We start from the raw sequence: 14,219 nt of genomic DNA on the forward strand, positions 1-14,219 counted from the left end.
TGTGCTGCTTTGTCACACACCCTGAGACCTTTCAGGTACATTGGGCCAATAATGTGTTACTGCTCAAGCAAGCTGTGTAGTCTACATCCGCACCTCGAAGTACAGGAAGTGATTTTGAAGCTCTCAAGAAGACGTGAACTGACAACAGTAACCTGGTGATCTTTCGGATCCAGCATTCCTGAGGGTGAATCAATGTATTGTGGGTGCTCCTCATCTGACAGGGTCTGCAGCTCACAGCGTTCACAGATTCACGGAGCCTCTATTTCCCAGAACTCATCAAACTAACCAAATCATTTCTCCCTCTATGTCTCAGCACGGTCTACTCAAACTTACAGCTGCGTCAAAATGCTTTGTTTTTCTCATGTGTTCATCTATGAAAAGTCCTTTCTACCTAATACTTCATTGACTCCTAAAAATAAACTGTAATTTTCCATGCAGGTGTGCTTTATTCAAATCAAACAATACATAGGCGAGCAATCTTTTTATAGCATCAAAATGAGCTTCACTTGACGCACAGGGAGATAGTTTTCTGACAGCCTGTACTGTAAACAAAGCAACCTGTCAATAAATATGCCGATGAAGGCAAACCTGTCTTCACCACAGCATTTTGCTTAACTGCATGTAATATTCCCTGTTTGTATGTTTGCAATTACTGTTTAATTAGATTTGCAGCAACTCTTCAAATCACCCGGTGTAGGAATATATTAGAGCACACTGAAGGGAAAAGAAGAGAGGGAGCGAGTGGAATGTAGACTGTTTAAAATGCATGACATTGAAATATTTTTATATTTACAGTCAAATCAATTTCGATTTCACTCTCAGTTGCTACTTTAAAGGTTACATTCAAACCCTAAAAAACAAACAAAACCACAGACATAAACAACACTGAGGGAAATAAATGGAATGTCTTACCATTAATAGTGGGTGGAGGCTTGTCAGTAGACATGCTGTGGTCTTGTTCTGGTGGCTGAGTTGTGGTATCACTTTGCCCTGTGTGTCGGACTGCAGGCACTAATCGACTCAATGGCATCACCTCTTTCTCCTGCTCTGAGAGCCCTTCCTCTGGACTCTGTAATCCGCTGGTAGGAACCCCAATGGGAAAACTACCGCTCCTGTGTTCTATGATGGCATTGTCCATGCTACCCTTGTCTTCGCTGACTTTGGATGAGCTTGGGTTTCTCCTGGATATTTCTCCATGTGACTGGTTGACTCCTGCTTTTTCATCAGGCACTGAAAGTCCTTTATCTGTCTCGGCCACATCGTCACATTTAGTCCAGTATCTAAAAGGCTTCATCAGTGTGTTAACAAATGTAGCCAGCACATTGTTGCTGGTCTGAGGTTGTGCTGTGGAAGAAGCTTCAGACGCTAATGTTGGGGTGTCTGATGCTCCAAAATAACCACCGTCTTCTTCCTCATGGGCAGAGCCTCCATGGCTCTCCAGGCTCTCCAGGTCAGACAGGCCCAGGGTGTTTCCGTTTTTTGGATCATTCAAATCCTCTTGGTTATTTTGGCTGGTTTTGTCCTGTTTTTCACCCCACTTCTCATCTGGTCTCAAGTGGATGACAACATGCTCCTCAGAGATCTCAGACGAGCTGTTGATTCCTGCTTTGGACACACTGACCAAGCCAGTCCAGGTAGAAGGCTTGGGTAAAGGGGAACTGTGCTGGGCTCCAGTGACAGTATCGGCCCCTGCAGCTGCCGTGTTAGAAGTCTGGTATAAAGCCATTGTCTCTGCGGCCTGCATGCTTGCTGGCTGGTAAGCTGAAACACACAAGAGCCATATTTCACTCAGCAAGTGTACCATTTTTACTTGACCTGTTTTATGTATGGTTGCACAACGCCGCACTCACTTTAGCACTCTTCTTGAATGTATTTTAACAACATATAAGCCCTCAAATCTACAACAGGGGCCACAAATGTCCCTGTCCCATCTTTATAACCCCCCCCACACACACACACACACACACTCACCTTGATAGCAATAGGCATCAAACAGGGCTGTGGTGTCAGGGAAGCCTGTACGGTTGGGGTTGTTGTAAACTGTCCGCACCCCAGGCTCATCTCCCCCGCAGTTCTTCCTAGGGACGTTGATGGGGTAGCGGACGCTGCCATCAGCCAGCCAGCCAGGGTCACACTGGTCCAAACCAGCTTGCCAAGCTAAGAAGAGCTGGCCAACAGTTGCTAACTGGGCTCCCAGGGAGTGACAGTGGGTGGAAGCTGTGGCCAAATTCAACTTCTCTGGTACTACAGAGTGAAAGACTTCACCTGGGAGGAAGAAGAGGAGGAGGAAGAGTTTAGCTTAGTGTTACACAGCATGGCCGAGACCATGTTAGCCTTCTGGCTCTTTGATCAGTTTACTGTTCTGTTCTGACAGAATTGGTTTTACAGTTTGTTTGACAGTGCAAAGGTGTTTTGTGTGTAGAGTGTGTGCATGAGCGTGCCTGGTGAGATGTGTGTTCTGTGTTCATCTGTTACTTTCAAGGCATCGTTGGCTTTTTCTTGGTATTAACTCAGATGCAAATTGATCGAGTTTATTTTTTCCATAAAAATAATTGAGCAAAAACTTAAAAGAGAGGTTATGAAAGTGGGTACATAAATGATGTAAATACAGCTCTTTAGTAGCTGAGGCAAAGAGGGTTCAAGAAGTAAATAAAAATAGCTGCACAGCACAAATAAAAACAAAAATTCTGATGAGATGACACTGACGCTTACAAGAGGGTTGGAAATATGAAATGTGACTATAACTTCAACAAATGTAATCAAACTAACAAACATAAAACTATGGATGCTCGTTCAAAAGAGGTCAGTCATTTATTTTCTTTACTGGGAGAGAAAGAAAACACGTTATTTATCAGTTGGTAATTTTGTTTTGATTGAAGACAATTATCTGCTGATTGTTTTAATCAGTTTTTTGATTTCGCTAAATGACAGGAAGACCTGCTGCGCGCAGTAGAAATCCCAGGTGGTCGTGAAATCTCCTCTGCTCATTATGTCAAACAGGTATAGTGTGTTCATTCTATCAAGGAGAACCAGGTACGTAACTCACAACTATGATGTGTCATGACAGTGGTGGTTTTACCAGCTCATAAAAAAGTGACCTAGATAAACTCCTGCTGTGTTTACTTTTAAAGACCCCGCTGTGAAGAAGATTGTTATTTGCAATACACGTCTAACAATAATTCAGTATGCAGAGTCACATGGAATTGATTAGAGTGTGAAAGTAGAATATGTGCAGAGCTGCAGGGAGTGGGGAGTGATGACAGTAACCCCCTGACCCCACCCCACCCCCCTCCCTGAATCTAAGCACACATGCTGGTAAGTAACTTTTGATTTCTGATAGAAAGTGATGTCATGGCTCTCGGTGGTTGGGTTGGTCTAACGGCGACCATGGCAAATATTATAGTGGAATTCTTATTTTGTGTGTAATTTTCATTGAGAGTGAATGTTACGCATGGCACGCGGAAACGAGATGACGTAGCTGTCATTGTTCGTGTTCTTTATGTTGAGTATGTGAGAGGTCTCCAGAGACAAATAGGACATTGAGAAGCTTGTCTTTGGAAAACATGACGTGCATCTTCAAATGTCCGACCAAATGTTCAAAATAATCCATTTTGAACGCCATGTATGACAGGTAACAGCAGCAGATGCTTATGGTTCAGAAACTGGAACCAGCACACATTTTAGCTTAACAAATAAGAAAAAAAACAATTTTTAAAAATAGTTGTACATTTAGTGTCTTCACAACATAGATTTCCTACATCTTTCAATATCAATTGGTATGGATCCACCGTTTGTGAAGATGGGTTTGTCATATTGGCTGTAAGTAGACAACCTGTCCACCTGTAGTAGGATTTGGTCTTTTCCACTTGTTGAATGGTGAATCCCAGAATACATTTTTTCAGATAACATCACTGACCCACTTAGCTTAGGTGATGCGGAGTCAACAGATGGGGGAGAATCAGTATCGCTCTCCCTCTCACTTGTGTGAGCGCTCGCGCCTCTTCCTCTCCCCTCTTCTTTTCTTTGCTAACAGCGTAATAAGTCCTGGTCATGGCGTTCTTGCCACACACACCCAGGCATAACGAAACCCAAATGTTTGGTCGTGGCTCCTACCTTGAAGCTGCTTAGCAAAGCAGTAGACATCAAACAGCTCATCAGGAAACCTATTGCCATAGTTACGGACTCCAGGTGAGTCCTCGCGATCACCATAGCAACCGGGCCGAGGTGACTGGATAGGGTACCTGTGGAGAAAATCAAGAAACAGGAGATTGGGGAACGAAATAGACAGAGATATTAAATTCAGTTTAGACATGAAATAAGGAAGAAGAAAGTCAATGTAAAATGAACTGCGCTTTTATCATCGATAACTTCATCTCCCTGGAGATAACCCAGTATTTTTACTGCAAACTGATCACATATATATCACCCTTAAAACTGGCTAAAGCACTTCCGTCCATGTCACAACCTCATGAAGCTTGTGTTCTATTAATTGTTCTCCCCTCGGTGTGGGTTCCGCAGAACGTTTTCTCAGCAGCATTCGCTTTCAATTGTTTGGAAAAGTGTTAAATACTCTGATGGAGTATGAATACCGGTCATACTGAAGCTTGAGAGAAGGAGAGAGAAGGAGGGGGAGGCAGAGGCAGGAAGTCAAGGAGAGGATAAAGAATTCCTTCAGTGGCTTGGCATGCCTGTGGGGCTGTAAAAACAGCGATCTATATTCAGGCTCTGACTGAGCTATTGTTCCACGAGAACATCGATTCTAGCGGGACTATGGCACAGGCAAAGAGTCTGATTAAAAGATTATACATGGACCACTCGAGTACATTGAAGAAAAACACATAAACGCACAAACACACAATCACAAAATCCTGCACAAGTCACACATGCAGAGATAACCGTAAACCTACTGGGCTGTTATCCCACAATATAACAAGGAAATGATGGTCTTGTAGTGTCACTGGCATTCTCTCTTCCTTTTCTCGGTGGCTGATGTCTGTATTTTTCCACTGTATTAATTGGACACTTTTCTCTGGGCTGATGTGCAGTTTGAGCCTCCTGAATCTGGACCAATTAGCTAGCTCCCGAGTGGAAACAACAGGAGTGTAGGACGGAAGGAAAAGAAAGAAATAAGGAGAGAAGCAGCACTGCAGGGAGCTTCTGAGGAAGACAACAGTCCATCTGCTGCACTACTGGAGGAACAGCGATTTGAAATTAAAATGTAGATATGTGGATGTTGTTGGGAGACGAGCTCGGACTGGTAATGTCAAGAGGAACTTAACGGGAGGTGACAAGCTGAAGCACAAGACATCTAAGATGGAGAATATTTACGAACATTTTCAGCGTGCAAGTAAGAAATTACAAGCAATTACATTTCACAGTTGCTTTTGTTTTGAGAAAGTCCAAAAAGATTTTTACACTTCACTCTTCCATAGAGTTCATGAAGTTTTTAGTTTTTTTTTGGGGGGGGGGGGGGGGTTGATTAATTTACAAGGTATCAGGCTGGATAAAGTATGAGGATAAAACAACTGCCTGATTTCAAACTATGAACCTGCTCCAATAAATATGAGTCGTAAGGAAACTTTTTGATGGTTTTTCCGCGACTAATGTCTGTTCAAAAAAACTGAGAGATACAGGACAGACTTGTGACTGAGACTTTATTCAATGGTGAGTTTCTGCATGCATTACAAGAAATGTTTTCATCACTCGCTGAAGTGCTTATAACTGTGTTCACAGCTCCTACAACACGTGCTGCACCATGGGGCTAATTAGGAATCTTCTGTTTGTTTCTGCCAATTTTTTTTTTTTTTTTTGCATTCAGAACAGTTTGTTTTAGACTTCAGTAATACTATCAAAGAAGTGCATTGCATCAAATTAGTAACTGTAGTAAAAGTAAAGAGAATTCTCTTTATAGTTATTCCAAAAGAAACAAGATCAAACTTTAGCTTTCAAACTGAGAGCCTCACCGCACAGTCTGGTCAGACAACCATCCAGCGTCGCAGTTGTCGTAGCCATCAGCGAAAGTGGCCTCCAGCTGACCAGGTGTTGCCATGACCGCTGAGTTTTCCACACACACCCTCTTGGCATCAGCGAAGGACAGGGCATAGCGGTCATGAGGGGCACGGTAATGAAATACCACACCTGAGGCAAAGAGATGGGGGTAGGGGTAGGGGGTGAGGGTATGTACTCTTGACACATGATTTTTATGGGCCGCCACCTTGGGGTCACAGAGATATTCATCAACTACAACCTTGGATCATTAAAACATGAGCGCGTACATGCTCACAGACACATAAACATAAAACCCTCTAGACATCATCATCATGTACTGACATTGTTCCATCTGTGCTGGAGGAAACAACAGCACCCTGGTTCAGCCACCTGCGTACGTGAGTCACATTTGCATCGTGCAGTCGCTCGGCTTATCATTAGAGAAAAGTGTTTTGGCTGACAAAACACCGGTGATGTTTATTTTACTGCTTTAACAAAAGCACAATGTTGCACACCGCCTTCCTTCCGCCTATGATGGAAATACAAAGAAGAAAGATGTAGAAGCAGAGTGAGAGAAGGCTGAAAGAGATGCATGAACCACAGAGACAGAGAGAGAGAGAGAGAAAGAGAGGACAGGAATTCAACTTCTCTTAACAGAAAGGTTAAAAAAATAGACCTGGGACCAGAGTGACGCACATTTCCCCAAGCTGTGAAAGGAGCATATATTCCGTGTAAATGGGAGAGAAATAGCTTCTGAAGTGTCCATCTAATGTTCCCTCACCTCCCACCCCTGCCTGCCATTCACACAGTGCTGATCCCTCGAGGAGCTTCAAGTGACATGAAAGCCAGCGGAGGTCTGGCTACTAACACTGCTCCTTTGTCTTTGCTGGCTTTGTCTGGGAGAAGGAGAGAGATTCCTGTGAGATAGATGGAGAGCTGCATGGCAATTTGAACATTTGCACTCCAAGCTATGGCGCAAAGACAAAGGAGGGCATCCCATCCATCCAGCAAAGTCTGTCATCATCATCTCAATGGAAAGTGGAGCTGGAATCCTCCTTTCCTCATTTCCCAGTTTACATCCTTTCCCCTTTGAGGCCATGGCATATAGTCCAAACAGATATGTTATCTAGCTGGCAAATACATGCACTAGCGAGACAAATGGGTTTCCATGCTGTTTGGGGAGTCCAGTCTCATTCCACTGGAGGGTTGATTGCCCAATACCTCTTCCTTCTATTTTTATCCTCTTACACATACTCTACAGGGAGAACAGCAAGACACCATTTCTGGGAAGACCCTGTGTTTTATGGCTGTACGATGCCCTCATTCTCTCACAGTTGGGCAGTGTCCCTAAATAGTCCTGCTTAGTAAACTACAGTGCAGTTTATACACGGTATATATGTTTAAAGTTAAATGAATTCATTACTTTTGTGAAAGTAATAACAATAATGATACCAGCATAGCTGTCATGGAAATGTCTACACTTTTCAAAAGAACAAAATAACATTTACATATTTATGAGTACAGGATCTATGCTCCAAACCTCCGGGTGGTTGTTTCCTTTGGCAGTAACTGACATATGACATGTTGTCATTCTCCCTAGAGCACCACTCAAACTTACAGCCCAATACAGCTTACAAACACTAAGAATAATATTATAATATAAGCTATAAAGTTCTCAGAGAGCACATACCTCCAACAATGTGAGGTTTCACGGAGACGACATCACATTGCAAAACAACATGTCCACACACCTCCCCAAAATAAATGGAATCGGTTATTCTGAAGGCCCACCCTACGCCTCTCCACCAGGTTTGGTAAAAAAATTGGCCACAGTCATTGTTGTAATTTTGCTGAAAGATGGACAAACTCCCCCGGAAACATGACCTCCTTGGAGCTAAAAATATGATTAAAATTTGAGCCACTTTGACTTGGTTTTTCAATTGAAAAGTGGAAACTAGTTTCAGCTGGGTAGTAACTACCATTGTTTTCTCAAATAAGACTGCCAGTCGTATTTAATTTGGATTCTTTTGTTTGACCACTTGTTTTATCTGTGTTAGCAGCAGATTCTATTGTGTTCAACCCACGTTATACAAGAGGACGTTGCTATTTGTGCCAGTGAAGAACCAATTACAATACTCTTTTTTTTGTGCCCAATGTCCACTATTGTCCTCTAAACCAGTTAATGTTAGGCAGCCATATCTCACCACAGACAACAACTGACACAAACAATCAATAGCACCACGTTCTAATTGCTGAAACACAACCAATTGACCACTCAATATGTGCCAAGAGAAAGAAAGACCATGGAGACAAAGCAGGGAGCAAGTAGGACGGTATTAGCAGCAGGAGAGGAATTAAGGAAGAGGAAATCTCATCAGGGCTTTGACACACACAAATTGGACGATGAGAAGAGCAGCGTGCTGTAATATGATATTGATATAGCTGAGCAGTATCAATATCTTCTAATTAATATGTTAAGCACTCAGTAGAATTAGCTTAAGGATGGCTGTGGTCTTACTTGTAGCGTGACTGCCAATTAAGACTAAGCCCTGGAGATGGCAACTCCTCGCCGACTACGTAATTGGTTTCTCTCAGAAGGACTGGTTTTCATAGCATGTTAATCGATTGGCCAGAAGAGGGAGAATGTAAAGTGGCAGGGGCATTACTCATTAAACTTAAAGGGTTCTCATGGAGAAGTTGAGGTGTTCCTTTTCTTAGGAAGCATATTTGGAAATATTCCCTGTACACATGTATTGTAGGCTGTGAAAAGACAATCCTTTTTTTAGCCATCCAGAGCATTGCCATCAATTGTCTATACCGCTTGTCCTGTTAAGGCGCGCGTGTGTGTGTGTGTGAGGGGGGGGGGGGGGGGGCGGCAGAGCCTTCATCAGCTGTCCCTAGGTGAGACTCCTTTGTCCCCAGCCCACCACCGGGTTCACAAGGTTCAGCAGCAGGTTCAGTCAGCAGAACCAAAGTTGAAAACTCTTGAAAGGCACTGGATTAAGAAGCTGCAGCACTCCAGTAGTGTGATGGATTATGCACTCTTGCTGCTACATCAACAAGCCTATCAGAAGCTTATTTGGTACTCCAGGATCTGGGTTTGAGTCCAGGGTGGTGTCTTAGCTTCAGGTGGGAAAATGGCTACATGGCTGGCAACAACAACAAGGCCTCTGACCTAGTAGAGTTAAAAGGAGGCGTAAGAACACCAGCATTAGCATTAGCACAAGCCCTTTGTAGCAGGCAGCAGCACACAGTGGCTAATGATTTATATGATTCCCTGTAGTCATTATGATAATAGCCCATTATCAAAAATAGTGAGTGACCTGGAAAGAACCTGATGAAGGCAGTGCAGCTGAAATACTCACAGCGACACAGTAACTGTAGCTATACTGTCTCAGGCCACCATAGGTGAATCCTCAAATTCAAGTGTCCTGGATACAGATCAGGCTATAAATGCTTTCTCCACCTGAGCACACAGAGCCAGTGCATCTATAACACACACTGCAGGGTTCCTATCTTATTGGTTTCATTAGCATGAAAACTTGAGTGGCCCAAGTCAATTAAATTTAATATGTTCCCTCACTTTTCCCCATCTTCATACATGCATGGACCGAAGCAACCGTGGCTGTAATGACTATATTAGATTGACATGGAAAACAGGATCATTATTATTCATAGAGGCAGACCTGGAGAGCAAGGAGGGAGCTGTACACAACCAAAGCACTGAGTGTTAATTCGCTCAGACAATAATTTGTGTAAGTAAAAGAGGCACACTTAAATGACATTTAAATGGTGTTAATTACTTTGCACATCACCACTCATCAGATGATAGTTACAGGAAATTTGCCAAGAGATGATACTGATTCACAGAATGAATCCAGTTATGATGGCACTCACACAGTTTTGCTGACTCTCTCTTGCCATCATCTTATGTAGCTACTATATATCCAGCAATAAAAGTGCTATAGTCCACAGCTGGCAGATGTGAACAACCCAGCGATGGCAAGTTGCTAATTTTAGTATACTTCAAAATTGATGACAGAACCTACATTAAACTTTCATTTCATAAGATCCTCTCTTGATCCCTGCTACTGCTATTGTGCCTCTGCTCAACAGCAGTAAAACTTGGCCTGTACTACGATGAATGTTTGAATATCGAATCGCATTTTCTTCCGCTTATTCTGTTAAGGGTTGCGCGGGGGGGGGGGGGGGGGGGGCTGGAGCCTATCCCAGCGGCTTTCAAGTAAGAGGCGGGGTTCACCCTGGACAGGTCAGCTGTCCATCGCAGGGCCAACACATACAGACAGACAACCATTCACACTCACAGCCACACCTACAGTCAATTTAGAGTATCAATCAGCCTCGTCCCCTCTTGATGTCTTTGGACTGTGGGAGGAAGCTGGAGTACCAGAGAGAACCCACACAGGAACAGGGAGAACATGCAGACTCCACACAGAAAGATCTGGTGCCCAAGCCGGGACTCAAACCCGGAACCTTCTTGCTGTGAGGCGACAGTGCTGACCACTGCACCACCGTGCGGCCCTCTAAAAATAATAGTGTGGCTTTAAAATCATAGTTGGATTTTAGTGAAGTTTGAGCAGACCTATTTTTTTGGCAGCCATTTTGTGAGGTAATTGTAGGGTAAACAGGTATAAATAATAATATAAATCAAGCCAATGGTCCATACCTGGGTGATGGCCCTGATGCCATGCATGCTGGCACACTAGAATGGCTGGGACACCGAATCGAAAAAGACCGTAATTAATTTGATCAATAATACCTGTATTTACGCTGCCATGCCATGTCAAAGTGGCTGCTGTGAAAAGGGCTGTTTGCTTTGATATTCCATGCTAACTGCTGCTCTTGTTATGTGAAATGGGATCCAGCCAGAGAGTCTTCAGCTCTGCAAATGAAATTGCTTTAACGATCTGGGTATGTCCTTCTCAAAATTATTGACAATTTATGGAAAGAGACATTTTTCAATTACTATCAAATGGAGTATATTCACATTTCCCTCCATGTTGCCTGCACCCAGAAATTTCTGCTCATATACTCCAAAGTGTACTGGGTGATATGAAATGTCACCATGTGGCTAGCTCTCGGGCTGATGTTATTTATTATGCATGTGAATTATGCATTTTTTCGTTTACCTGCTGTGAGGGAGGGATGGATTGAGCTCCTCACTATCAGAAGTGTTTGTCTGACTCTGTGGTCAATAAAAGATAGTAGAGCAATGCCTCAGTCTTTATTGTTAATTTACAGACCAGAATGAAATGAATCCTTTGAATTCAACCCTTCACCTCCAAAGCAGGGGGCAGCCGCCCCAGGACCTCTGAGTTCTTTCTACCGGTGCACAGTTACTGTGGGTTTCATTTGAGCAAAAGCAAATACCACAAACATTATTCTCAGTTTCCAAAGCACATTTATGAAAAGATCATCTTTCCTACGTTGAAAAAGAAATACTCAACTGTACTTCTGTCTAATTTCACCAAATTACTCATCAATTTTAGAAAAAAACTCTTGCAAGTTTGCAGATTTAATGTCATTAGATAAAATGCCAAATATCTGCCTCAGTAATTGTGCACAGGAAAACAAGACAAGCACAAAGACACAGTAAACACTTGGTACTCACCTGTGACCTCCAGGGGAACAGTGTCCTGCTCGTCATTGATGCCAACCACAACCTCGCACCGGTACAGACCAGAATCGCTGGAGCGCAGCCCTGTCAGAGCCAGACTGGCGTTGTACCGGTTCTCATTGTAACCAGGCAGCGATACACGACCCTGGAAGGCCTTCTTCACCTGGGGGAGGATGGAAGGGCAATAAACATTACAAGGAGAAAATAGAAGTGAGATAAGAGGAAAGGATAAGGGTGAGCGTGAGGAAAATAAATGAGGCAATGGTGGGGGGTGGAGGAGGAATTTGTGCATGTGTCGAAGCCTAACTGTACCTTGACAACATTGTCTTTGGCCACCAGGACCGACTGTTCCTTCTGCAGACCGTCTGAGCCTCTTTGACCCCAAACTTTGGTCCACTTGATCCGGGGGGGCTCATGCGTTGATCCTGCCCCAGGACGGAGTGTGAAGAGGCAGGGGAGCAGAACTGTTTTAGACAGCTCCTCAATAATGGTCTGATGGGTCACCTTCCGCATATTCACCACAGTGTCAGCACTGGTTATACCTGAGGAGGAGAAGGAGGAGGAGGAGAGGAGAGGAGAGGAGAGGAGAGGAGAGGAGAGGAGAGGAGAGGAGAGGAGTGGAGGAGGAGGAGAGGAGAGGAGAAGGAGGAGAGGAGGAGGAGAGGAGAGGAGAAGGAGGAGGAGAGGAGAAGGAGGAGAGGAGAGGAGGAGGAGAGGAGAGGAGTGGAGGAGGAGGAGAGGAGAGGAGAAGGAGGAGAGGAGGAGGAGAGGAGAAGGAGGAGAGGAGAGGAGAGGAGGAGGAGAGGAGAGGAGTGGAGGAGGAGGAGAGGAGAGGAGAAGGAGGAGAGGAGGAGGAGAGGAGGAGGAGGAGGAGAAGAGAGGAGAAGGAGGAGGAGAGGAGAGGAGAGGAGAAGCAGTGTCATTTTATAAATGAAGCAAGAGTGAAGTTATTTCTCATTACATTGAAAATACATGAGTTAATTTTTTGTTTGTAGTGGAAAACGTGCTTGTCTTCCAGGTTCTTTTGTTCAGCAGATCCTACTGCTTGAGGAGGAAATGGCAAAAGAACAGAGGCTCTGATGATCTGATTATTGGTCATTGATCCAGACTGCTGTTGTGCAGCCTGAACAGAGGGAGGCAGGGCTAAACTGTCGGGGGATGATATCAAAAGTACTTTGATGAACCATATATCAAACTGGGATATGCATTCTAGGATCGATATCACCACCGCCACCAGAAAAACAAATATTATTTTCAACTAAACAACTGATGACAAAGGGAAAGGGTATCTTTATAAAACGGCATTCAGGAGAGTCGTGTAAAAACTCATTTCACATCGGAGCAAACACTGGTAGCATCATGGAATATATTAGTATGATACTCTAATCCTGTGTCACCTTGTCTGAAAAGACAGCAGTGGCTCATTGACATTGCAGATGAAAAATAGAAATTCCACCCTCGTAGTAATACAGGTTATCATCTCTGTGTTATCTGCCTCTGTTTATCCAGTGTGCACGGGGTATGAATGCGTTTTACCTGTAAGGTCTTAACCTTCTAGCTCCTTCATCAGTCTCCTTTTCCTATCTCCTCTCTGTCGAACACTGGCAAGCACAAGTCATTAGGTCTAATCTAACTCGCTTTTTGCCACGCTTGTGACGTGGCTCCCCATATTGGTCCTGAATAAAATATAACAACAGCTGATAGATTAGAATTAAACTTTGCAGTGTCTCTGAGAACCACAAAGAAGGATGTCACCCAATCACTTACTGTAAGTGATCCCTCAGACTTTCTCTCTTGTGCTTTCGGGTGAAATGTCTGAACAACTATTGAATGCATTTGTATGTTGGAGGTTGTACAGTATTTGGACAGACAAACACAGGAGGTTCAAGACTTATAGCACAGCAGCAATTTTGGCTGCTAGTGGGTGTCAAGTTGGAAGGGGCTGTTGATGAAAAGCAGCTGACAGAGGAGGAGAAAGAAATATAAATTCTACCTATCATAACGTGTTTCTTGCTCTACTTATCAGTGATGTTTTAAGACAAGGCGCTTCTGAAATCATTGGAACACCAGAACTCCTGCACAGACATTCTGAGACTTGGGGAACTTGATAAATATCGTAAATAACAACAGATTGGCTGAGTTCAGTTGCAAGCAGGTACTGAAATAAGCCTATCTAGGACCGATTGGAGAGAAGCTGCTAAGACCAGGAAAGGCAAAGTTAACATCTCTATCACCAGGTCGACGGTTGAGGAATTAAAGAGCTGTGCCACTTTAACCAGGATGTTTGGTACACATTCATGTTCCATGTATAACCCTTTAAAGCCCGGGGTGCACCAGAACTTTATATGTTGCTATTTCAGTAGTGAACACATTTCAACTGGGGAAAGCGAGCACTTCTCATCTGGAGAAATGCACCTATTTGTGCACCAGATGAAAGCGCGGACACACGTCTTACGTTTATTTACGGGATCAGCAGGCATCCGCTGAAGCCACCGGTGTTTCCATGCTGTCGGGCATCAATAGAACCGCATTGCAGTGCTGCACATCTGCTCATCTGATGATGCGCTCCTTAAATAGAACTTCACACATGATT

At 43.7% G+C, this 14,219-nt stretch overlaps 1 protein-coding gene across 3 annotated transcripts in view; it reads right to left on the reverse strand.

Annotated features, from left to right (window-relative positions):
- The window catches only part of ncanb (neurocan b), a 137,903-nt gene that overhangs the window by 77,748 nt on the left and 45,936 nt on the right, over nucleotides 1–14,219 (reverse strand). For all 3 annotated transcript variants that reach the window (XM_086223562.1, XM_086223561.1, XM_086223560.1), the window contains exons 3-8: nucleotides 11,939–12,168; nucleotides 11,621–11,789; nucleotides 5,964–6,138; nucleotides 4,114–4,241; nucleotides 1,972–2,265; nucleotides 913–1,761 (exon numbers count right to left, since the gene is read on the reverse strand). In XM_086223562.1, coding sequence (XP_086079688.1) covers nucleotides 913–1,761; nucleotides 1,972–2,265; nucleotides 4,114–4,241; nucleotides 5,964–6,138; nucleotides 11,621–11,789; nucleotides 11,939–12,168 — 1,845 coding nt within the window. The remainder of the gene's footprint in view (nucleotides 1–912; nucleotides 1,762–1,971; nucleotides 2,266–4,113; nucleotides 4,242–5,963; nucleotides 6,139–11,620; nucleotides 11,790–11,938; nucleotides 12,169–14,219) is intronic.

The sequence above is a fragment of the Aulostomus chinensis genome, chromosome 14 (genome assembly GCF_037954235.1).
Source record: "Aulostomus chinensis isolate RoL2024-O1b breed Wild chromosome 14, RoL_Achi_v1.0, whole genome shotgun sequence".
In the NCBI taxonomy this organism is placed as follows: domain Eukaryota; kingdom Metazoa; phylum Chordata; class Actinopteri; order Syngnathiformes; family Aulostomidae; genus Aulostomus; species Aulostomus chinensis.